Source organism: Bubalus bubalis, chromosome 1 (assembly GCF_019923935.1).
Source record: "Bubalus bubalis isolate 160015118507 breed Murrah chromosome 1, NDDB_SH_1, whole genome shotgun sequence".
Classification (NCBI taxonomy): Eukaryota; Metazoa; Chordata; class Mammalia; order Artiodactyla; family Bovidae; genus Bubalus; species Bubalus bubalis.
Genome location: NC_059157.1, coordinates 8,990,982 through 9,016,422, shown reverse-complemented (window position 1 = coordinate 9,016,422; position 25,441 = coordinate 8,990,982). Strand labels below are relative to the sequence as shown.

The 25,441-nt window shown below is 54.4% G+C and overlaps 1 protein-coding gene across 7 annotated transcripts in view; it reads right to left on the bottom strand.

Annotated features, from left to right (window-relative positions):
• Positions 1-25,441, bottom strand: part of LOC102402461 (ankyrin-1) — a 108,551-nt gene that overhangs the window by 41,433 nt on the left and 41,677 nt on the right. For 5 of the 7 annotated variants that reach the window (XM_025277961.3, XM_025277944.3, XM_006078634.4 and 2 more), the window contains 19 exons: positions 24,756-24,854; positions 24,241-24,339; positions 23,685-23,783; positions 21,284-21,481; positions 20,738-20,836; positions 19,463-19,561; positions 15,971-16,168; positions 13,143-13,241; positions 10,785-10,883; positions 9,956-10,054; positions 8,796-8,888; positions 8,241-8,313; positions 7,465-7,488; positions 5,989-6,082; positions 4,502-4,580; positions 2,366-2,463; positions 2,056-2,280; positions 746-900; positions 247-458 (listed from right to left, as the gene is read on the bottom strand). In XM_025277961.3, coding sequence (XP_025133746.3) covers positions 247-458; positions 746-900; positions 2,056-2,280; positions 2,366-2,463; positions 4,502-4,580; positions 5,989-6,082; positions 7,465-7,488; positions 8,241-8,313; positions 8,796-8,888; positions 9,956-10,054; positions 10,785-10,883; positions 13,143-13,241; positions 15,971-16,168; positions 19,463-19,561; positions 20,738-20,836; positions 21,284-21,481; positions 23,685-23,783; positions 24,241-24,339; positions 24,756-24,854 — 2,241 coding nt within the window. The remainder of the gene's footprint in view (positions 1-246; positions 459-745; positions 901-2,055; positions 2,281-2,365; positions 2,464-4,501; positions 4,581-5,988; positions 6,083-7,464; positions 7,489-8,240; positions 8,314-8,795; positions 8,889-9,955; positions 10,055-10,784; positions 10,884-13,142; positions 13,242-15,970; positions 16,169-19,462; positions 19,562-20,737; positions 20,837-21,283; positions 21,482-23,684; positions 23,784-24,240; positions 24,340-24,755; positions 24,855-25,441) is intronic. The other 2 variants (XM_025277946.3, XM_025277975.3) reach the window with 1 other exon arrangement.

The following is a 25,441-nucleotide window of genomic DNA, read 5'->3' as shown; positions in this document are numbered from 1 at the left end:
TGCAACTTAACAGAGCATCTGCCCTATCCTGGCCACCCAACTCTCTTCTGAGCTTAAGGTCAGAGCCCTGACGGGATTTTTTTAGGCAGTGGACCAACAGGTAGAGATGTCCTGGGGGGCATGAAGGCTATCTCCAAGGACTCAGGCTATCTCCAAGGACGCAGGCTGTCTCCGAGGGCCCTGACACCTTGACCCCAGCCCAGGTTGACGGGGCCCCAGCAGCCAAGGAGGGGCTGCATGCATCACCTGCAGGGCCAGCTTCACCCTCTTGGTGACTGCGTTCTCAGGGAAGGTGGCCTGCACCAGGGGCACCAGCTTGCTCGTCAGAGAGCCGCCCTCGGGGCCGATGGTGTCATAGTCCTGGTAGAGCCGCGACACGATGACGAAGTACAGGGGGAAGTCGGTGGTGACGATGCGGCAGACGCGCTTCTTCTCCAGCTCCTCCAGGCTCCCCAGTTCTGCAACCACACACACACGCCCACCCACCGGTCACCCCCGTAGGCCCCCAGGGCCCCTCGTCCCGGCTCCAGCGGCCCCCTCCTGCAGGGGTGGGAGACAGCCCAGGCCCCGAGGGAGCGGCATAAGGAGACCAGGCTGCAGGGGGCCTGGGCGCCGGAGCTGGGCTGTCCCTAGATTCTCAGGGTGTCCCCCACCCCAGGAGGCCCCGCCAGCCCACCCCCAGCGCAGCCTCAAATCCCCTCCTCCAGGAGGAAGGCGCTGCTTGGGCCCCTGGGGGCTTGCTCACCTTCGTCCATCCCGTTGAGGATCTGGTCCAGGTAGCTCTCTCCGTAGCGGTTCTTGTGTTCCTTCCACACGGAGCCATTTTCACTCCGCAGCACCACGAGCTCGCGGTCCCCACGGCCTTGGGAGGCGAAGTGGGGGATCTCCACGATGACAGGGCTGGGGGAGACAGAGGGTACAGGGGAGGGGCTGGACGCAGGCGTGTGTGCCATGTGGGCGATGGTGGTGGGCTCGGAAGGCAAGAGCAGGCAGGAGGCGGGGAGCGGAGTCCCCCCAATGGGCTGGTCCTCACAGCGGACAGACCTGCCTCAGGTTCCTGAGATGCCCCAGGACCCTCTCATCAGGCCCAACCTCACTTCACAGGGTGCATCCTGTCACGGCTACGCGGCTGAGGCTCGGCAGAATAACCCTGACCTTGGACCTGACTTTGAGAACCCATCCATGTCCTGGACAGGGGACCAAACTCCTCTGAGCCTCGGTGTCCTCCTCCGTCAGCCTAGACAGGGGCATTTCCTTGGGAGGATGGTTGTAGTCGTTGCTGTTATTTAGTTGCTGAGTCGTGTCTGACTCTTTGCAACCCCACGGGCTGTAGCCCACCAGGCTTTCTCTGTCCATGGGATTTTCCAGGCAAGAATACTGGAGTGGGTTGCCATGCCCTCCTCCAGGGGATCTTCCCGACCCCAGGATCGAACCTGCATCTCCTGCTCTGCAGGCAGATTCTTTACCACTGAGCCACCAGGGAAGTGAGGAAGGACGGCTTTGAGCGTCACATTTAAAGGGGAAATGAACGTGAAAGTTTACAGCTGCTCTGCAGTCGGTGGAGGAAAGATGGGGTTGGGGGGGGCGAGCCAGGCCATGGATGCAGACGGGAGATCAGGGCCTCCTGGGCCAGGCCTGTGCCAGCATGGAGCCCATGGTGCCTGAAGGATGCAGGGTTGCCAGGATGCAGGGTTGCCAGGAGAAGCAGGTCTGCGGCAGGAAAGGTGAGGGGGGCCTCTGAAACCATCAGTCTTGTCCTTGGGAACAAGGCTGCAAGGCTGTCTTCTAGGAAGACCATTTCAGAACTTAACTAAACCCCGGGGTGGGGGCCCTCCAAAGTATCTGTCTTCATCCCCTTCTAAAAGCATCACCCAGGATCTCAGGGTGCTAAGCTCACCCCAGGCACCAGCCTCCTACGTGTACCTAGGAGCCCAGGGGCTTCTAGTTCTGACAAGTCAGGACACAGAGAAAGCAGGTGGGTGGGGACTCCGGGCTCACCTTCCCTCGGCCCAGGCGCGGCAGGGACCGGTCAGGGGCAGGGAAGCGACCTCTCACCTCAGAAACTGGACCCCCGTTGGCCCCAGCGCAATGACCCTGCTGGCCAGGCCCTCCTCCTCAGCCAGCGGTGGTGGCGTGGGCAGCTTCTGGGGCTTCACCAGGCGGCAGGTGATGCGGGTGGGTGCCGCACACGTCCGCGGCGGGACCACCACCCTCAGGCCGTTGTGCCGGCTGCCCCGCATGGAGCCCCCGCGGGCATCCACCATGAAGCTCACCAGGAACCTAGGGCACAGCGGGTCCGTGTCAGCCTCTCCCGGGCGGGCGGGCAAGCGGGGCCAGGGCCGCCAGCCCCTCCCGGGGCACTCACCCTGTGTGCACCGGGCTGGCCACAGGGCTGATGTTGTCCGAGGTCTCTGTGGCCGGGCTGCTGGGGATCAGAGAGTCTTCATCGTACTCTTTGGACACCTGGGGACAGGGCGGGGGAAAGGCCAGCTGTTATCACCCGCGGTCCCGGGTGATCACAGCCAATGGTCCCGGCCAGTGGACCTCACGCAGAGGCCAGGGAGGCTCAGCCAGCCACCAAGAGCCCAGCGAAGGAGGTGCTACCCAGAACTCACTGACCCTTTGGGACAAAGCTCGCCCAGAGTCTAAAAGGGAGCACAGGCCTCCTGGGACCTACACAGCTTCTCCTCGGCTCAGGACCCTGGGCCAGGCTTCTGACGCTGGAGCAAGTCCTCCTTCCCGTCCAGCCTCGGTCTCAGCTTACGTGCCGCATGCACTTCCAGCGTGCCCCCTGCCCCACCTGCCCCATGAACCCTGCCACGTGAGCTCCACGCAGCTCCTTTTCACATGTAAGTTGGCGCCGGAGCCCACACCATCACCTATGAGCTGCTCGGCTCTGGGCAAGCCACGTGAACTGGGGCATCAAGGGAAAGAGAACAGACCCCCCATCCCAGGGGCAGGGGAGCTTCCCGCTTCTTCCTCTGCAAATGGGACGGCTCCCCTCCTCACAGTGATGCAGTAATCGCAGGACCTCAGGCTGCCTCGGCCTAGGGCATGTCCATCGTGAGGACTCACGAAGAGCGTCGGTTCGGATTCTACCCCTCCAGCTTTATTCTCAACTTGACCCTCTCTCTGGCATCTCCATCGGCCCAGGCGCCCACGTCCGTCTCCTTCGCTGGACCACCCTGTGCATCATCCACCTCTCACCTCCTGAGAACCCTTGCCCTTGACTCTGATCTGGAAGGGCTCCCCACCACCCCCAACGCTGCTGAGTCCTTGGGTAGTCACCCCTCTGCGTTCTGAGACCCTCCCCAGCTGGACCATCTGCTCCCACATGGGGTCCCCTCCATGGCGCCTGGCGGGAGTCCAGGAAGCCCCTGCTGACTCGGTTCACGACTTAGCAGGGCCTTAGAGCACACAGTTGGCCAGGGAACAGCAGAACCTGGGTCCCCTTGGAGCTTTCTCGTTGCCGTCTTCGGAAGAACCGGGTGAATGTGCCATGGCAGTGCCAGGGCCGTATCCGACCGTATCTCCCAAACTCCCCCCCGGCTCCACAGCATGACACCACCGTCGCAGCCCTGCCCTAGGGTGGGAGGGCCGACCGGGCCACGTCACAGCCATCCTCTCCCAATGCCACACTTGGGTCGAGGGCTTTGGCCGCTGCTTTCAGACACACATCCCTTCAGGGCGGAGGAAGAGACCAGCCTTAGCTGGAAAACCGACAGGTCTGGTTCAGTGACCAAGCTCAGGGCGGCTGTTTCCAACCTCTAAACACTACACTGCTTCCTTCTGATCCCAGAAAACCCCTTTGCCCTGGGGACAAAAAAGTGCCAGCTGGCATAAAAATCAAATCAAGGAGCATTACATTGTTTTAAGCCATCCCACCCATTTGGGGGACAAATTCAAGCGGCACTGAGGGAAGCCACAAATAGGGTATTATAATGAGTAACGGCCACCCTGGGGACAGCTCTCCTTGACATCCCCTTTCCACCTGGACTGGTATTTTTAAGCTCCCAGTAATCCCTTGAGGAACATGAGGCAGAAACTGTCCCATTTTTACGGATGTGAAACAAAAAGGTGCCAAGTTCCGGAATTGCCTGCAGCTCCACAGAAGTGCAGATGCAGCCTGGGGTTCCCTCTCTGGTACCAGGACCCATGGCCCCCACGGGTGCAGACGGCGTGTGCTCAGGGCATGTGTGCAAGAGAACATGGGCTTTGGAGCCAGAACTTGTGCTGCCAGTTCTCAGCCCCACTGAGACTAGCACGAGGGCATCCCAGGCACTCTTAGGCTCTCAGAGACTCAGATCTCCAATAGCTGGGGTTATATGAGTGCTGGGGGCACAGCTGCTGCAGAAGACACGTGAAACCTGGGATCCGCGGGGCTTGGGAAGTACTGTGAGCTTTATGAATTCTTCCCGTGCTTCAGGTCATCTCAGAGCAATCACTGCCCGGGGAATCTGTTCCCCTGCCAAGAGGAGGTGAGAGAAAGGACGCGTCTCACCTGATCTGGCTCATCGGCTCTGATCACCACTGTCTCAGGTATGACGCAGGGAATCCGCGGGATGGCTGGAGATTCTACCCTGCATGCCGAAGACATTGGGACATCAGGGCACGATCCTTCTGCATAGCCCATCATCTTCTACCGGGTGCCTCAGTGAGACATTTCTGTACCCTCAGGATCACCTATCCAATCTGACCACCCCCCGCCCCCAGCCACCACCATCTGAACCCCACTGGCACAGGTGCTACATCCTGGCCTCCCCTCTCCACCGCTAGGCCTATCCCCAGAGCCTGTCTTGAGCCCGAGTTGAAAAACTGCCTCCTCCAGAAAGTCTTCCTGCACGCACCACCCCAGTTCTGTAGCCTTAGCCGCCTTGTTGAGGGAACTCTCGCTCTGGCCGTAACATCTCATTCTGCGTCACGGTCTGACCACTGGGTGTGTGTTTTCATTCTACCAGATACATCTGTAGGTTCTCTGTGGTCGAGGTCTTAGTTTTGTGTTTTTAACTGAAGTTCAGTAATACTAATCACAGGTTCCCTTCTCCTTGGTCCATGGCCCTCATAAGCCCTGGGGCCAAGCCGGCACATGACTGTCTTTTCAGAAAACCCCAAAGGGCTCGGTGTTTCTACAAAGCTGTCACTTTCCAATTCGTTCACAGAATCCCTGCGTGCGCCAACACACGCACTTGGGAACAGCTCACTGCATTCCCGGAGGAATGAGGAACACCTGCCAGGCGGCGCAGACCCTCTGTGGACATTCCCTAATGGACCAGCTGATGGAGGGACGTGGCTGGCCTGTGAGCTCAGCTTGGCAATAGTTTCTTTCTTATTATTTAAATTTCTTAATTGAATGAAAGGTTCTCTAAATTCTATGGTGCTTTACAATTTTCAAAATTTCACACATGTGATTTCATATAATCCTATAACACGTGTGTGTGTTAGTCACTCAGCTGTGTCTGCTGCTTTGCGACCCCATGGACTGTAGCCCACCAGGCTCCTCTGTCCATGAGATTCTCCAGGCAAAAATACTGGAGTGGGTTGCCGTGCCCTCCTCCAGGGGATCTTCCCAACCCAGGGATCGAACCTGGGTCTCCCACATTGCAGGCAGATTCTTTACCCTCTGAGCCACCAGGGAAACTCCATCCTATAATAACCCCCCCTTTTTTGACAATGGTTTCTAATGGGATCTCCCTTGGTGGATTTTTCTAGTGCAAAACTGCGTGTTTGAAAGGGGGAGGGGTGTGGATAGAGCACTGAGGGAGGGGAGGAGGAACAGTGGGAGGCAGGGACCCCAGGGTGGGTGGAAGGCTCTAGAGGGGACCTCTGCCCCTGCCTGGCACCCCTGGTGCAGGGCTGGCTTATCCTAAGACACTGGACCAGCTCTCTGTCCAGGCCCAGGCTTCCTGGAACCTCCCTGCTCCGGAATCTTCTACCTTGAGTCCGGGGAGGGAGACATCCTCCCCACCCACAAAAGGGAGCATTTCTTACACTTGGTCCAGCTTTGGCACGAAATCCAGCAGCTCTTTCTCTTCATCTACATCCCTGGTATCCGGCCTCTCTGCCCTGGAGACAAGATCCTCCCCTGAAACCACACAAGTTTAAGTGAGTGATAGGAAGGAAATACCCTCTTTCTTTTTAAAAAGTGTTTTTCCTGCTCCCCCTCTCAATGCTTGCCCCAGCCGGGGCATGGGGCAAAGTCTCTGATGCTCGTAGGGGACCATAGCAACATCTTCATCTTCAACCAACAGCCCTGGAGCCGGGCAGCCAGTCCCTAACATAGACTGCACCAGGCTTTGGAGAAGATAACTCAATCAGAAGGAACTTTCTTCCTTTTGGGGGTGGTGGGGAGGGGTGGTGCCATGCCTCGCAACATGTGGGATTAGTTCCCTGAAAGTGCAAGTTGCTCAATCATGTCCGACTCTTTGTGACCCCATGGACTATATGGTCCATGGAATTCTCCAGGCCAGAATACTGGAGTGGGTAGCCTTTCCCTCCTCCAGGGGATCTTCCCAACCCAGGGATCAAACCAGGGTCTCCCGCACTGCAGCGGGATTCTTTACCAGCTGAGCCACCACGGAAGCCCAAGAAAACTGGAGTAAGTAGCCTACATCTTCCCAGCCCAGGAATCGAACCCAGGTCTCCTGCATTGCAGGTGGATTCTTTACCAGCTGAGCCACCAGGAAAGCCCAAGAGGACTGGAGTGGGTAGCTGTTCCCTTCTCCAGAGGATCTTCTCGACCAAGAAATCGAACCCAGATCCCCCGCATTGCAGGGGGATTCTTTACCAGCTGAGCTACCAGGGAAGCTCTGACCAGGGCTCAAACTCACACCCCCTGCTCTGGAAGTGCAAAGTCTTAACCATTGGACCACCAGGGAAGACCTGGAAGGAACCTTCTTTGCCTGACAAGTTCCACTTCAGAACAGCCCTTGTGGAGTGTGCTTTCTCTAAAGAGATGCTTCTGTTCTTTTCCACATCACATGCAACAGAAGAACAAACCCCCGTGGAACAGAGCCCATCCGTCTGGAGAGGCACTAGGGACTTGTGTAACCTCAGACGCCGAATCCGCATTTCCGAAGCCCATCGCCGGGAGGTTCAACCTCTGTCTGCAACCCCGACTCTGCCTCTTTGATCCTCTCTCCTCCTTGCCCTGGAGCGGGGCCCTGGACCCCGCAGAGCCCTTCCCTGCCCCTCAGCGGCCCCTCCTGGCCTTGTGATCAGGAGCCTATAGGATGGAACCACAGCAGCTCATGCAGTTATGACCACAGACACAGGGGTAAGTGGCACGGACACAGACTTGGACTGGCCAGAGCCGCCCGCCAGGGCATGGACCTTACAGGCGGAAACGTCCTGTTTGAGTCAAGCTCCGATTGTTATGGAAAGCAGGGGTGGATTAGTGAGAGCTTGGGTTGCTGAGGGTGAAATGCACTCATGAGAAAGGACCACAGGGAACAGAGAGTTTCATACCCATTATAGTTATATGAGCAGTTCCTGGAAAGCAAAGAAAGAGCCACGTTTAAGGAAGGACAGGATTGAAGTCAGGTAAAGTGAGAGGTGTTTCATTCAAGGGCGTTCAGGAGAGCTTTTACCACCTAGCCCACCAAGCTACACAACCCCTGGGTTACCAAGATGGAAGGGGCCAGAGAGATAATCTGGTCCATCCCCACCCTTCTTTATCATGAGGATTCTCTTCCAATTTCAGCGAGGAGACAGGTGTTCTTGGGGCAGGAAAAATGCTACAAGTACCCTGAGGCCCACAGAAGTGAATACAGTCATTTCATAATGGGATCCACCCCCAAAACCGACTGACCCACTGTGTGGTCTGAAGAGCAGCTGATGAAAAGGACTTTTTACGCATTTTAAATCAAACAGCTTGCTATTTGTTTCAAAGCACAAGGAACGCACAAGGTGGAATTTTATGACAGTTCCTTACGGCTCTGAGAGCTGATCTGAGCAGAATCACACTCCAGGTATGCTATATGCAAACACACATGTATTTATGCAACTTTCTGGGATTTTCTATTTTTAATCTCTGTGATGTAGATTTCCTTCTCCTAAAATCACATTAGAGAAGCCCTTTCAATAACGGACAGCATCATTAGAAAGTGGTTCTGTCCAGCTGCGACTCTGATGACCTGGTGACCCGGGGTGGCGGCCAGAGGCCCCCTGAGTGAGTGTTCAGAGCCCCGAGTGCCTCCTTCAGCCTGACTCGACCCACTCGTGGTATGGATCCCAGCCTGTACCTTCATCTTCAGAGACATCCAGAATCTCATCCACCGTCTCTGGGAAGCTCATTCGGTGCTTGTCCGTGATCAACTGAAAAGAGAAGAAAGCGAGGAATTCAACCCCAACACAGTAGTGGGCCCTTTCACCCAGCCGGCAGTTATCTGGTTATGACAGTGGAGACCGGAAGGAGATAGGAAGGGAGGTTTGTCCCAAATGAGGAAAAGGACAGCTAAGAGTGTCTCTGGGGTCTGGCAGGAACCACAGGGGGAGATGAACGGAACTCCAGCTTCTGGTTGCCCGGTCCCTACCCTCAACTCCATCTGGGCCACCCCTTGGTCTGGTCAACGCCCCAACTCTTCTGGCCACCAGGTGGCAGTAAAGCCCCACCCGATGGAGGAGGAACCGCCCTCCATCCCCCCACCCTCCACCCCCAACCCTCAATTCTTTGGGCTTCAAGCTTCCCTCAGGAATCCCAGGACTCCAGAACACGCTCCACTTCCCGGGGCACCCCCTGGGGCATCCTGCAGGCTGTGTGTGTCTGAGGTGGGTGTGCAGGGGAGGAGTAGATGTACCTGGACGGTGGTTTCGTCGGTGACAACCTTGAGCACGTCTGTTACAGAAATGTAGCCCAAGCGCTTGGCTATGGCCAGAGGCGTGGTTCCATTCTGGGGAGAAGAGCAGACGGACGGTGTGATCAGTCCAGACCCACACCCCAGTCATTCACACCCGGAGCAAGACCCTGCACACGTGTGCACCCAGACGGGTGTGGTCAGTGGTGCTCAAGGAGACGGGGTGCTGGGGTACTTAAACTGCCAGTGCTGGGTGTTCAGAGGAGATCTCGCCACCGAAGTCAAGAGCGGCCGAGAGGGAGGCAGTGGGAAGGTCAGGGTCAGGGAGACACCAGCTGGGGTTGCAGGAATAAGAGGGCTCCAGGCGGTACTGCCCATGGCTCCCAAGGCCGGTTCTTCGGGTGTCAGTTACTGATCATGGAAACAGTTCAAAGAACCCACATACTTCAGTGAACTCTTTTCAGGCCAGCAGGAAATCACAAGTCACCAGAAAATAAGGGAGGAGCAAATTTCTACTCTGATTTTAAAGGGAAGAACTAACTGAAATTAAATGGATAATGAGGCTTTCTTTATTTTTTCTCTTTTTAACTCTTTGGCCATACCACATGGCATATGGGACCTCAGTTCCCTGACCAGGGATTGAACCCACGCCCTTTCAAAGTTCTCTGCTTCCAGGGTCTACCCCATGCAGATTGGGCCCCATCACAGCTATGGCTTTAGCAACAACAGTGACGATCAAAGGTCCTCACGCTGCCCAAGCTGGAAGCAGTCACGGAGATAAGCCAGTATCCCTGACAGTCCCACTGCCCGGGGAGGAAGTGACCTCTGAACAGTGACCGCGGACGTGGCTGAAGACCCTGAGGCCCCCAAACATCAGGATCCACCCAAGACATTTGGTTCTGTTCACTCTCGTCACACTGAGAACAGCTTCACAGATTTTAGCAGGGATTTTGCGGAGGGTTTTGACAGCATTTAAATGAAAATAAAAGGGGGAGGGTAAGCGATGCTTCTAGGATAAACTTCCACCTTCTGGACGGAGACCCCATGCCCCTGGGGGCCTGTTCGGGCCCCAGACACCCTGGAGGCTGACCTGAGCTTCCCTGGTGAAGGGGCGTCTCAGCGGCCCGTGAGCAGCTGTCCGGGTCGGGGCCCCGGGCACTCACCGAGCTGGCCTCGTTTGGGGAAGCACCATGTTTGAGAAGCAGTGCCACAATGTCCGTATGGCCCTGTTGAGCCGCCTGATGCAAGGGGCTGTATCCGAGCTGTAAAGCGGGTAGACATTTGGGAGGATGAGCTAGCGACAGAAATGAGCTAGCACTGCCCACCACCACAGAGCCTATGTCTTCTGTATGCAAAGTAAAAAAAAAAAAAAAAGGCATTTTCCCCATTTCTTCCTCCAGCGTCAAAGCTGAAAATTGTGGCGGAGCCCCACGTGTGCCCAGAGTGATTCTAGGTGCCTCTGAGTTTGGCACTGGTCTTGTTACCGACCAGGGTCCTTGGCTTTTCCAGTCAATAGAAACTGATCAGAGGCCAGACAAGAAACTCAGGCAAGGCTTTACTGGGGCCCCTGCTGCAGCGGGGGTGGGGGGTTGAAAACAAGTAACAGGTTCCCTTGCTTGCTCCCCAGGGGGAAGGGACAAGCTGGTTCCTGACGTGGAGTCATGGTAGGGGTGGGTCCAAGGGTCAGGCTGGAGGGGTGACTCAGGTGGTTTGCCTCTGGGTGGTGTTGCATGCAGTGGGCATGCACAGGACCCTGCTTTTGGTTCTGACAGCCTGTTTTTGCTCCCGGCTCTTTAGAAGTGGCAGTTGGGTTTTTGGTCTCTGTGTATCTTGTCGTCCATGACTTGCCCCAGCTGCTCAGGTATGTGGTTATTTTTAGTCCCTTATAGATTCTTTGTAATTTTGTTGCTGGAGGAGATGTTTGTCCAGGTGCAAGCCCTGCAGCAAAGGGGGTGTGGTCCCAGCGTGTCTCTGTCTCAGGCATCCCCATACCTTGGTCTTGGCATTGACGTCTGCCTTGTGCTGTAGCAGAAACTTCACCAGCTTGATGTTCCCATAATGACTGGCCACATGGAGTGGAGTGTAACCCATCTGGAAAGTAAGAGAGGAGAGAGGGTGACGGGCAGGGCTTCTGGGGACAACACAAGACGCTCTGAGCTGGACGAGAAGGAAACTCGCATGGTTAACGGCGGTAAAGGGGAAGATGGATGAGGAGGCCTTGGCAAGGCTGGCAGCAGCTCCCTGGGGTCAGCTGTCTAGGCTGTCGGAGGCCAGGGGCCTGGGAGGGGCACAGGGCCTGGCGTCGGGCAAGAGCAGCATGAGGTGAGCAGGAGAGACTCAAGGGGGGCGGCCAAGCAGGTGATGGGAAAACTGGCCCTGGGTCTGGGGAAGAGGGCCCGGCAAGGAGGCACCCATGGGTGCCATACACCCAGATAAAGTATGGCATGAAAAAAGTGGGGCTCATGGAACTGAGACAATATTTACAGGGAGTTCAGAAAAGAGGGTGGGGAGGGGGCAGCAAAGAGGGAGGAGGAAAGGCAGGAGAGACCGTGCTGCAGAAGCCAAGACGGGTCACTCGGAGAGCGGGGGAAGCTGGGAGGGCAGGGGCCTTGCATGGGAAGGAGGTCCCCACTGACCCGGACAAGACCCGCCTTGCCCTGCTATCTGGGCTACCAGGTGGTAGAGTCATGTACCACAATGGTAGGAACTGGCCGTGGCTTGAAATGAGTGGACTTTGTGTATTTATTCACTTGAATTTTGTCCGCAGAGGAGATAATTCTCAAGGAAGCTGTTCTGCTGAATATCTTAGTGCTCCCTCCACAGGCTGACAGGCCAAGGCTCTCCAGGCCCCTAAATGTCCTGGGGAGCCTAATCCCAGAGGCCATCTGGATCCAGACCCTGCTCTCCAGGCCCCTAAGTGTCCTGTGGAGCCTAATCCCAGAGACCATCTGGATCCAGACCCTGCAGGCTGGACCTGAAGTGATGGGTTGGCTTTGAGATCTCTAAGGCCTAACAAAGATCCGTCTAGCCAAAGCTATGGTTTTTCCTGTAGTCATGTATGGATGTGAGAGTTGGACCATAAGGAAGGCTGAGCACTGAAGAACTGATGCTTTCCAACTGTGGTGTTGGAGAAGATTCTTAAGAGTCCGCTGGAAAGCAAGGAGGTCACACCAGTCCATCCTAAAGGAAATCAACCCTGAATATTCATTGGAAGGACTGATGCTGAAGCTGAAGCTGCAGTACTTTGGCCACGTAATGCAAAGAAACGACTCACAGGAAAAGGCCTGGGGAAGATTGAGAGCAGGAGAAGGGGGTGACAGAGGATGAGACGGTTGGACGGCATCTCTGACTCAATGGACATAAGTTTGAACAAACTCCGGGAGATGGTGAAAGGCAGGGAAGCCTGGTGTGCCGCAGTGCATGGGGTCGCAGAGTTGGACAAGACTTAGCCACTGAACAAAAGCAGCAACAAGTTCTAACTCACAGTATAGGATCTCTCAGGGCAAGATCCCAAAAGACTAAACTGGGCTGGCGAGAGGACCTCAAAGATCCAGAACATTCTTGGGTTTTAAGCAGGTTCCTGTAGAGGCTGTAGGCAGTTGGGGATAAAATACGTCTCGGACTTTTCTGGGAGCCTTTAATGTCACACTGCTGACTGGTGTTCCGGGTGGGCTCTGGAGGGGGCTGGGGTTGGAGGGGTGTTGCTTTGTCTCTTTCATTTAATACACTTGCCTTGCAGTGAAAAGGAACAAAATGATGCCTCTTCCAGGAAGCCTCCTTTTCCCACCAAATGGAGAGACCCTCTCCTCCCTCTATGCTCCCTCTGGCTCACTAGTGCCCTCCTCGCACCAGACATCACACCCGCTGTCCCTTTCTGCCTCTTACATCATCTGCAGGTGCCTTGAAGCAGAATCCACTGTGTGCTGGGCACTGGGTTGTTCTCCATCCCCCACCCCAGAGCCACCCCCCACACCCCCGCCAATCCTCTGCACAGAGAGGCTCAAGGAATGCTGACCCACTCCGAGCCAAATGCCAGACTAGAAGGCATGGAATTCTCCAGTACATCCAGGGAAGCCTGACATTTTGACACCTGGCTCATGTAAGACAGAGATTGGAATCATGACTCACTACAGAGGCTCAAAGTTATAACCAACTTCTTAAACTCCCCACTGGAAAGTGAGTCCATTGGCCTGGGGTCCACTGCTGCCCCTAGGAAGTGGCAGACAAGAATGGGCCGTTGTGGCCTTGGGGTTTCCAAACTCCTGGGATGGACCAGTGAGGGAGGCCAGAGCAGGCAGGCCCGTGGGTGCAGGGGGAAGGTGTGGATAGGATGCAGGCTGTGGTACTTACCCGGGTGGTGGCGTCCACCGTGACACCGTGTTTGATCAGCACGTCTGCCACTGGAACGTGGCCTTCTTGTGCAACCAGATGGAGGGGAGTGAGTCCATTCTGGGAAGGAAAAGAAGTTCATCAGTTTGCAGCCAAGATAGAGTTCTGGGTCACGCTGGGAAAGCACTGAGGTTTGGGAGTCAAACTTGGCTCTGTAGCCACCAACCGGCTGTTTGACCTTGGGCAAGCTCTTCTAGGCCCCCACATCCTTAGCGAAAGTGATTGAACTAAACCAGAGGTCAGCAATGGCTTCTGCTAAGAGCCAGATCATCAATATTTTGGGCTTAACTCCATCAGTTATAGTGAGAAAGCATGCGTGCCAACAGGTAAACAAATGGGCATGGCTGTGTTCCAATAAAACTTTATTTATACAAACAAGTCGTGGGCCGGATTTGGCCTTCAGGCCGTAATTTGCTGATATCTGAACTACATGAACTTTATTGTCCATTTCAGTGGTAACATTTCTTATTTCCATGACTTGAAATGAGCTTCAAAGTCTTGGTTTGCTTATTGAGAAAATAGGGATTATCACTGACAAATCTCAAGGGCAAAGGAAGGCTCGCTTGAGAAAACAGAGACAAAAACACGTTGTAAAGCAAGATGTGACATTTAATGCAGTCTGTGCTCTGCACACCAGCCAGTGCTTCGCTGGAAAAAGGATGGAACGATAGAAGATCCTGCTGGGACCGAAAAAAGCCAGATTCTTGGAGCTCTTATCACATCCTTCTCATAGTGCATAGCATAGTGTCAGTCACTCAGTCGTGTCCGACTCTTTGCGACCCCATGGATTGTAGCCCGCCAGGCTCCTCTGTCCATGGAATTTTCCAGGCAAGAATACTGGAGTGGGTAGCCCCATTCCCTTCTCCAGGGGATCTTCCTGACCCAGGGATCAAACCCAGGTTTCCAGCATTATAGGTGGATTCTTACCATCTGAGCTACCAGGGAAGTCCATCTGTCTCACAAGGATAATAATACTCCAGAAATCTTGCTTGATATGTGGGCACTCACACAAAAATGCCAGGAAAGCCTTCTATCTCCTGTATCTGACTCTACAAGCCTTACTAACCGTGAGGCAAACGGGGCTGCCCCCTCTCCAGAAACTCCATTCGTCCTCCCCTGCCATCTGTCCTTTCCCCCCAGCTGACAGGAGGCCCAGGGGCAGTGCCCCCCACACTGAAGCCAGCACAAGTGGGCAAGGATGCCCAGAGAAGAACAGGTCCTGGGTCAGCCCCAGCTACCAGGTGCCGTGCCCGACCCCTGGGATAACACAGTAGCCTGCCTGGTGACAGTGGGTGTGGATGGGTGGGCGTGTCTCCAGGGCAAAGCTTTGCCATCCGGGCCCTGGTCCCTGACAGAGCTCACTTAAATGGCACCAGCAGCAGACCAGTATAACGGTGTTGCCCTAACGGTTCCCTCTTGGGGGTCACCTGTCCAAACCTGTCCAGAAAGAGCCAGTAGATCCAGTAGGTTCTTAAAGAAATACTAAGTTATCCTTAAAATGCTTGCCCTTCTGAAACTGTATTACCTTCATGTATCATCTAAAGAAGTGGCTCTTTATAGCGTATGATTCCATTTACAAGAAATGTCCAGAACAGGCAAATTCACAGTGACAGAGAGCAGATGAATGGTCGCCAGGGGACGGGGGTTTGAGGGAGATGGGATGTGGCTACTAATGGGTCTGAGGTTTCCTTCTGGGGTGGCAGGAATGTCCAGAAGTTAGGCAGTGGTGGTGTTCATTCAATTCTGCAAATATACCCCAAACCACCAAATAGTACAGTTCAAACCAGTGAAGTTTATGGTATGGGAGTTATATTTCAATAAAACAGCTGCTTAATAAAAGAAATAACTCTTATAGACTTAGAGAACGAACTTATGGTTTCTGGAGGGATGGATTGGGGGAAGGGATAGTTAGGGAGTTGAGGATTGATATGTACACACTGTTGTCTATTAAATGGATAACCAACAAGGTCTTAGTGTATAGCACAGGGAACTCTGCTCGATGTTTTGTGGCAGCCTGGATGGGAGGGGAGTTTGGGGGAGAATGGATACATGGATAAGTGGGGCTGAGTCCCTTCACTGTTCAACTGAAACTATCACGACATTCCTAACTGGCTATAGCCCAATACAAAACAAAAAGCTTAAAAGTTACAAAACAAAACAAAAAACAAAAGGAGGGACTCGTAGCCTTTCCTGGGCCATGCATTCCTTGGAGACGCTGATGAAAACCATGAGAACGTCAGCGGGGAACAAGTTCCCAGGTTCCTTCTCCACAGGTCACTACACCAGGAGGGTTTTCTACTCACACGCCAATAGTCCCTGGACTGATAATCCCATTAAGGGACAGGTCAGCATTGAAAACAATGCCTTCCCTACAGAAAAAGAATATTTAGTTCCAACTTCATAGATTCCTGAATGTAGAAACTGGCCTCTATGTGCGAAAGCATGCAGTGGATTTCAACAGTGATCTTTGTGTGGGTTCTTGAGTCATTCTATTTAGGAAGGACCAGCTTTGGCATCAGGTAGGCATGGGGTCCTACAATCTTGGAATTAGCAACCTTTCTGAACCTGTTCATTCATTTATAAAACTGAGCTAAAACCTACCCAGGGCTGTTGTAAGGGTCACAGACACATGCGCACGCACAGACACACACACACACACACACACACACACACACACACACACACGTGCATCACCTAATTCAGAACCCGGGCACAGCACAGGGGCGCCCAGGCTTCAGCTGACCCCCAACGCGATCGCGTCTACGGGAACATCGCAGACGCATGTTTACCTTGTTGCCCAGGTTACCGTTGGCCTGTTTGGACAGCAAGAGAGCCACCATCTCCGCGTGGCCCTCCTGAGCCGCCAGGTGGAGGGGGGTCACGCCTTGCACCGACTCCGCGTTCGCCGAGGCCCCGTACTGCAGCAGACTGCGGGCCACCTCCAGCTGGTTCTGCTTGGCGGCGATGTGCAGAGGTGTGTAGCCGTTCTGAAATGGAAGGGGACCCCAGAGCCTGCTTACAGGAGTGCTGAGTTGACAAGCTGAGCGCATGCCTTCCGGTTTAGATCCTATCCTCCGAGGCGGGGCCAGGAGGTCTGATTTAAGGCTGGTGTCACCCGGGAGGGTCACTTCAGTAAACAAACCAACCGACCGAATCCACTGGGTTTGGAGAGGCTCCCAGACCAGCAAAGCCCTGTTCCCGTTCTCTCCATCTATGTTCTGGGCGTGAGTGCCCTGTCCCCAACAGATGCTAGGATTCAGCCAGGCAGCCTATAGAATCACCAGCAGGCTAGGTGCGGATGAAAATACAAGACCCTCTTTCCTGCCATGAGAACAGCATCCCGGACAGTTCATGGAGGGGGAAGAAGAGAGCTCTTTATGGTTCCCTGTGCGGCTGGCCCAAGAGCTCCCCCAAGCTCTGTGGCTTCAGGCAGGTGGTGTAAGAGGACAAGCCCCTGGCAAGGGACCTGCGGACGTGGAGTCAGTCCTTGGCTCACTTTTATTTTATTTTTTATTAATTTTTATTGGAGGACAGTCACTTTACAAGTCCCTGATCTACTTTAATCAGCTGTGTGACTAGGGGCAAAAGAGTCAATGACCTCTAGACGCCCTTTTGTACTTTTTTAAGCCATTAAAAGTGGATAGTGTAGCTGGGACATGGAAGCAACCTAGATGTCCTTTAACAGATGAATGGATACAGAAATGGTGGTACAAGGCAGAGCTGGACCAATACGGTAAAATCCCAGTTTTAAGCACTGAGGGACAGGGTAAGATCCATCTCCATAGTGGATTTTATGGGGAAAGGAAAAGTTGTCACTTACCCAAAGAAGGAAATTGAATAACAAAAATCATTCTCTTTCGAGGAATTATGTAAGACCATTCCAGTGTTCCTCCTTTTAGATTGGATTATGTTATGAGAAAACATTAAATCCTTTGGAGGCTGTGTTCCCCTGACAAGATTGGCATTTCGATTGTAGTAAAATTAATTAAACAAAATGAGTTTTGTACTGTATCAAGAGGGTGCCAAGGAAAGAGGCAGGGTTCGGTGGATCAGGCCTGAAATCTGGAGTCAGGCCCACATGGAGAGCCTTCTCTCTGAGCATCAGACAATCTTCTGGCTTCAGAACACAAGTGCTTTTAGCCGGAGCCCTGCTTCTCAGACTCGAGTGTGTATGAAATCACGTGGGATCTTGTTAAAGTGCAGATTTTGACTAGGCGGGCCCCAGATTCTGCATTCTGAAAAGCTCCTGGGTCAGGATGCAATGTGGTGAGGCTGATGCTCACCCAGGGTGCATTGCTGCAACTTGCATTCCATTCCCTGCATGGAAGCAAGGATCAGGGACTTCCACCGTGAAGAGGACAGGAACTCCAGCAATTATTCTTGTTGGTATAATCAGGAGTCCAGACCACTAGGGCAGACAGTGGAAGATGTCTGCTGGCAAGAACAGCATCCTGTCCTGGCAACAGGCAAGCTTGCCCTGGAGCTCAGGCTGCCAGGTGACCCCCGGTTAAAACCAAGATACAAGAGCAACTGTCTGTCTCAAATCAGGGGCCAGCCCCTCAGAGCTCCCTCCAAGCCAGGACTACGGGGAATGAATGACCTTCTCTAGGTGATGAGAGAAGGGGCAGGCGAGTCAGGGAGAGATGACGTGAGCCGTAAAAGGTTCCTCTTTCCCCAGGCAGTGAGCTCGTCCAAAGGAATGCACACACTGGAGAGAGAGCTGCCTCAGCGTTAAAAAACATCAGCATTGAAATTAGAAAGGGGCGGGTTTGGTTTGGGTGCAGAGAGATTTGCATGTGAAATTCTACAAAATTGCCAGACTACTTTGGAAACTATTTTTTGCCATGGAAACAAAACCCATCTGTACAGGGTTTATGTGTGGATAAAGCTCTCTTTAAATACCATGGGGCTGGCTCCGATTTCTTTTATATAAGGTGGGGGTGCGAGGAGGAGGGGAGTCCAGCAGTTTTATTTTTAGAGGCAGGAGTAAGTCACGTCCCCCGTGGGGCCGCGTGCTGTCTGCGCAGCGATGCGGGCTCTCCTACAAGAGCGCGGGGGGTGGGGGGGGGGACTGGAGCCCAAGGAGACAGGGTGTCTGGGAGAGACTGTGTGCTGTGTCTGCAGGAAGGTGATGCTGTACATTTCAGACGAGCATCCTATCCGAGCGGGGAGGGCAATCTGAAGGCTGGCACGATTTTCCCCGACCAGGTTGCGTCCCCATGGGGGTCCGCAGGGGTGGGCTGGAATCATACTCTGACCCACCTGAGACCCTTCCTGCTGAAGGGCTGAGCACGGGGGTTCGCTCCCCGCCCCCTAAATCCGTAAATTATCCTCACTCTCACTTTCCTTTCTTCTGAGTCTCGACTGTCCATCTAACTGTGAGCGGAGAGACCACGTGTGTCCTTTGTCCCCAAGCCCTGCTCCCTCTCCTCACCCTCCTCTGCATAGCCACCAACCCCCAAGGCCCCTCTGCCCTTGCAGATCTTGCCACCTTCTCATCTCATCCCGCAGCGGGGCAGCCTGCCCCCCAATGATGCTGGTGTCCAGCTTCATCTCTGTACCTTGTTCTGCCCCCTGCAGTCCTCTCTAACATAAGCCCCACCTGCTGCCTACACTCAGGGTCCCTTGGGGGTGATGGACCTGTGACTCTGAGCATCTCAGGGGTTGGCATGAGGCTGGCCAGTGGCCACGCATCCCTGTGTAATGTATGGACAGAAGGAGGACCGCTTCAGAGCCTGAACTCAGGAGGAAAACAGAGCTGGGGGAGACTACCCGTCTTTAAAACAGGTTCTGCACTTCCAGGTTCTGGCAAGTTTATCCCCCACCCCAAATATTCTCCAAGTGTGTCTGTCCCTTGTCCAAGCATCAAGAGCACAAGATCACCCCCTACCCGGAATGTTCTCCAGGGGGGCCCCTGTCCCAGCATCAAGAGCACACTGTACATGCTGACGTCTGACGTCAGGCTTGGGGACACATCTGTTGTGTGAATGAGTCCCCCCTCTGGGAGGTGGCCTGTGGTGGGAAGTGCTCCCACCTCCCGCCCTGCTCCTGGTCCCCTAGCAGCAGCCACAGCCCACTCCTGGGTGAGGGTGCTGAGAGCAGCGTCCCAGGGTGGGGCTGGGGCAGGCACCAGCAGGGAGGCTTACCCAGGCAGGGCTCTGAGGGGAGCCGCCCTGGGGCAGAAGCAGCCACAGCCCAGCCCGGGGTGGGGGTGGTGAGAGCAGGGTCCCAGGGGGTGGGGCTGGGGTGGGGCTGGGGCGGGCACCGGCAGGGAGGCTTACCCAGGCGGGGCTGTGCGGGGAGCCGCCCCGGGGCAGCAGCAGCCTGACGACGTCCAGGTGGTTGTGGTGCACGGCCACGTGCAGGGGGGTCAGGCCGCTCTGTGGGGGACGGGGACAGCCTTCACTCGTGGGGCGGCCCCCTGGCCAGGCCCCAGGAGCCAGGCCTAGGGGTCCGTGTTACTTCTGCTACCCAGGAAATCCGCGGAAGAGCCATGTCAGAGCCCAGCCACTGGAGAACACAGCCAGTGGAACCTGGGCCACCCCCTCAGTCCTGGGAGTCACCCTCAGTCCTAGGGGGTCATCTCCTCACTCCTGAGGGTCACCTCCCCAGTCCTGGGGGCCACCTCCTCAGTCCTGGGGACCACCTCCTCACCCCTGGGGGATCACCTCCTCACCCCTGGGGGGTCACCCCCTCAGTCCTGGGGGGGTCACCTCCTCAGTCCTGGGGTCACCTCCTCACTCCTGGGGGCCACCTCCTCACTCCTGAGAGGGTCACCTCCTCAGCCCTGGGGGTCACCTCCTCAGTCCTGGGGGGTCACCTCCTCAGTCTTGAGAGGGTCACCTCCTCAGTCCTAGGGGGTCACCCCCTCAGTCCTGGGGGCCACCTTCTTAGTCCTGAGAGGGTCACCTCCTCAGTCCTGGGGGGTCACCCCCTCAGTCCTGGGAGCCACCTCCTCAGTCCTGGAGGCTACCTCCTCACTCCTGAGAGGGTCACCTCCTCACTCCTGGGGGTCACCTCACTCCTGGGGGTCACCTCACTCCTGGGGGGTCACCTCTTCACTCCTGGGGGTCACCTCCTCACTCCTGGGGGTCACCTCACTCCTGGGGGGTCACCTCTTCACTCCTGGGGGGTTACCTCACTCCTGGGGGGTCACCTCCTCACTCCTGGGGGTCACCTCACTCCTGGGGGCCACCTCCTCACTCCTGGAGGGTCACCTCACTCCTGGGAGGTCACCTTCTCACTCCTGGGGGTCATCTCACTCCTGGGGGCCACCTCCTCACTCCTGGGGGTCACCTCACTCCTGGAGGGTGACCTCCTCAGTCCTGCGGACGACGGGGCAGTGCCCTCATCACTCTGGCTCAGAGGGGCCACCAGGTCTTTCTAGAAGGGCGCGGCATCATCAGGAAGATCAGTGCCCCCAGAGGCCACTCTCCCCGGGTGGCCACCCATTCACAAGGTAGAGATGCCACCACCCGTGGGAAGCTGCGCCTCCATCCTGGCTCCACCCTGACCCCTGACCCCTGACCCCAGATGGAACGCGAGGTCAAGCTCACCTTCCCGGCGGCATTGGGGTGTGCGTCGTGCTCCAGCAGCAGCTCTGCCATGCGCACCTTCCCGTACTTGGCTGCCACATGGAGAGGGGTAAATCCTTTCTGAGGAGAAACACTGGCTGTCATAAGCCTGGGAGCCTCCGCTGTCCTCCCAGGGAAAGGGTCTGCATGCGGCCAAGGAGGCCCCCACCCCGGCTGGCACAGAGATGCAGGAAAGGGCACGGAACGGGCGGTCCCGCCTAGACACCCAGACCGGCAACCAGTCACCACCCCTCTCCCTCTCGTGATGGAGTCAGACTGCTTGTGCTGTTATTTGACAGCCAGTGAGCTGAAGGCGGGGGCTGGACCATCATCCTTCTCTCATTCCAGAACCCACCTGGATTGTTCAGGGCAGACCCTGAGACATTCCATGATGAATGGATGAAGGCTGGGTGGGTGGATGAGAAACTACAGTTCAAGGCAACACAGGGGCGGGACGACCCTCCCCGGCCCGGGACCCAGCGGAGACCAGCCTGCTGCTTCTGGACAACAGGAGGAGCAAGGCCATACCTTGGTCATGCACGCCTGGGAGGCCTCCTTTTCCAGAAGGGCCAGCGCCGTCTCCACGTGGCCCTCTCGGGCCGCGATGTGCAGAGGGGTGTGCCCGGCAGTGGTGGCCAGGTTGGGGTTGGCGTTATTTTCTAGCAGGAGCTTCACCATGTTTGTGTGGCCGATGCGAGCTGCACAGTGAAGTGGGGTCTGGTCATCCTGGAACCCAGAGCGAAAACAAAGAACAGGAACGCTAAGGTTACTTAACCCAACTCTTCATTTTACACAGCAGGCAGGTGAGGCCCAGAGAGGTTAAGTGACTTTCTCAAAGCCACACGGCTAGTAAGAGGAAGAGCTGAGATTCAAGACTCCAAGTTATAGAAACCAGTATGTTCTTTCTCATTTAATCCTTTTAACTCTCATTTAGTCCTATAACAACATTTCAAGTGAGTTCTTATTCCTAATTTGCCTAAAGATTTAGCCTTCCCATCTGTAAAATGGGAATAATGGTATTGACCTCATAGGGCTGTGGGTAGGATCAAGCAGACTGCATATATAAGAAGTCTCACACTGAGTATGGTGGAATCAAGATTGCCAGGAGAAATATCAATAATCTCAGATATGCAGATGACACCACCCTTATGGCAGAAAGTGAAGAGGAACTAAAAAGCCTCTTGATGAAAGTGAAAGAGGAGAGTGAAAAAGTTGGCTTAAAACTTTAACATTCAGAAAACTAAGATCATGGTATCTGGTCCCATCACTTCATGGCAAATAGATGGGGAAACAGTGGGAGACTTTATTTTGGGGGGCTCCAAAATCACTGTAGATGGTGACTGCAACCATGAAATTAAACGATGCATGCTTCTTGGAAGAAAAGTTATGACCAACCTAGACAGCATATTAAAAAGCAGAGACATTACTACCAACAAAGGTCCACCTAGTCAAAACTATGGTTTTTCCAGTAGTCATGTATGGATGTGAGAGTTGGACCATAAAGAAAGCTGAGCACCAAAGAATTGATGCTTTTACTGTGGTGTTGGAGAAGATTCTTGAGAGTCCCTTGGACAGCAAGGAGATCCAACCAGTCCATCCTAAAGGAAATCAGTCCTGAATATTCACTGGAAGGAGTGGCGCTGAAGCAGAAACTCCAATACTTTGGCCACCTGACGTGAGGAACTGACTCATTGGAAAAGACCCTGATGCTGGGAAAGATTGAAGGTGGGAGAAGGGGACGACAAGAGGATGAGATGGCTGGATGGCATCACCAACTCGATGGACATGAGTTTGAGTCAGCTCCAGGAGATGGTGATGGACAGGGAAGCCTGGTGTGCTGCAGTCCATGGGGTCACAGAGTCAGAGGGGACTGAGCGACTGAATGGAACTGAACTGATCCATTGTGGTTTTTCTCACAGGCAGACCTCAGAGACAGTATGGGTTTGTCCCCAGACCACAGCAATAAAATGGGTATCACAGTAAAGCGAGTCACACAGATTTTTTGGTTTCCCAGTGCTTATAAAATTATTTTTATATGATATTATTCTCTGTTATGTGTGCAGTGGCATTATGTCCAAATATATATATATATTTTTTTTAATTGAAAAATACTTTATTGCTAGAAAAATGCTAACTGCTTGACAACCTGGGTTGCCACAAACCTTCAACCAGTAAAAAACACATGATTTGCAAAGTGCACTAAAGCAAAGGGCAATTAAACCAGGGGGTCTGTCCTGTCTGAGTGTCTGCTTGTCTTTCTGCCTGAAGGCTTCCCTGGTTTTCTCTATGCCAAGGGTGATGGAGGGTCAGAACGGGGCAAGGGCAAGATGACTTTTCATCCCCTGTCTCCCGCCACTCCCCGTTTCCCCCTGAAACAGAAGCAGTCGGTGGGCCAGATCTCTGTGTTATTGGGCCCAGGGGTGGGGGTCCTGTCACATGGTCCAAACCCAGACCGCAGTCCTGACACTCAACAGCACCTCTGTGGCCTGTGCAGTAGGGACGTCTGATGGTGACCAAAGCCGGCTTGCAAACTCAGCAGCAATTCTTCCCCTTCGCTCACTCAGTCCCTCTGAGATGCCTGTTACCACCAGGGGGAGTCTTTTGTTTTCAGATTAAGTAATTCCTGATTTTCACCCGCAACACTTCCTTGAAAAAGTGACTTCTCTTCTGATACTATGACTGTAACCACCATGTATCCTTTCAGCTCCAAAACACTGCTTACTGGCCTTTTGTTTTCCTAAAGAAACAGCTCTGATGCCAGCACACGTCTGGCCCTCTCAGAAGCCCTGCAAAGCAGAACCTGAGCATTGGGTGCAACCACATGGGCGGGGCAGGGAATCTCGGCCCCACGAGCCCTGCAGCCCGGCCTCGGAGCTCCTCCTGCACTTTAAGGCTCATGTCCAGGACCGCTGCTGCCTCCTGAACCCACCTTGGCCTTGGCGTTGACTTTGGCTTTGTTCTGGAGCAAATATTTGGCCACTTCCGTGTGCCCTGCTCTGGCTGCCATGTGTAGCGGGGTCTCCACTTTCTGGAAAACAACAAAATTAGAGAAGTGTTAACTTGTGCCAGGTTTCTAATAGGGCACACACAGAGCTCCACGGTGCCAGCCTGGGGGCTTTTCACCCAAGAGGTGGAGTTGCCCCAGCAAGCAACATCAGCCTTTAGCCTGGGGGGTGTGTGTCTGTGTGTGTGACTGTGTGTGTGTGTGTGTGCACGCAAGATACACTTAAAAGTAAGCCCCAGAGCAAAGGAATGTTTATAAATGCAGATATATTCCCAGAATAACACAGAAGTTTCCAAATAATTGTCCAAAATAAAATCCCAAGACTTACAGATGCATATCAAGTTTCACTGAGATACAGACATTCTCCCCAAGTCAGAAGTCCCTGCTATTCTGAGATTTCTGCCTCTGTCTGGGAGAGGAGAGCTTAGGCTCCTCTGAGCCCTCGGTCCCCAGCAAAGGCGGGCTCTGCCCACGGACTCACCACGTTGGAGACGTTGGGTGATGCTTCCCGCTGCAGCAGGCTCTTCACGATGGGCAGGTGCCCCATGAAGGAGGCCACGTGGAGAGGCGTCAGGCCGGACTGGAACAGACAGACGGGAGTGTGACAGGAGCCCTCCCCGTTCCTCCAGAGGCACAGCCAGAGGGAGCTTAGGCTTTCCTACCTCTAGGTGCTTTGGAACATTTTTCCCAAGAAAGGGAGTTCAAGGAAATGGGTCTGCTTCCAGGAAAAGGGGTGGGGGGTGGGGGAAATCCCATTGCAGGGTGATTCCACCCTTATTCACAACTCAGAATATTGTATCTGACCTTGGACAGCTCCCTGAGCTCTGACACAAGCTCCCGGTCTTATCCGTCCCTGATTCATTCCTTTGAGAGTTCTAGACTAGTACATGTGTGGACATGGGCACACACAGAGGCAGCCACAAAGGACAACTCTGAAGATGGCTATTAGAAGAAGACCCTTGGAGACTCTTGGCTCGCCCACGGGGTTCCCCTTACCTCGGTGACCGCGTCGATGGAGGCCCCCATCTTCAGCAGCAGCTCCATGACACGGATGTGGTTCTTCTTACAGGCGATGTGCAAGGGGGTAAAGCCATTCTGCAGCCCCACACAAAGGGAGACAGACGAGCAGGGGCTTACCAACAAGCCTAGGGAACACCCCGACCACCTCGCTGATGAGAAGGTGGCCTCAGGCCCAGCCCATCAGTGGTTCCCACAAACCGGAAGAGGCAGGTGGTGTGCACCATGCACCAGGCATGGTCCTGGACATGTTGTCTGCACAGCTTTTTTTTTTTAATTTGGTCATGTTTTTGGATGCACTGAAAGAGCCTGCTGTTTAAAGTTTCCTTAAAGATGCTTACTCCTTGGAAGGAAAGTTATAGCCAACCTAGATAGCATATTGAAAAGCAGAGACATTACTTTGCCAACAAAGGTCCATCTAGTCAAGGCTATGGTTTTTCCTGTGGTCATGTATGGATGTGAGAGTTGGACTGTGAAGAAGGCTGAGCGCCGAAGAATTGATGCTTTTGAACTGTGGTGTTGGAGAAGACTCTTGAGAGTCCCTTGGACTGCAAGGAGATTCAACTAGTCCATTCTGAAGGACAGCAGCCCTGGGATTTCTTTGGAAGGAATGATGCTAAAGCTGAAACTCCAGTACTTTGGCCACCTCATGCGAAGAGTTGACT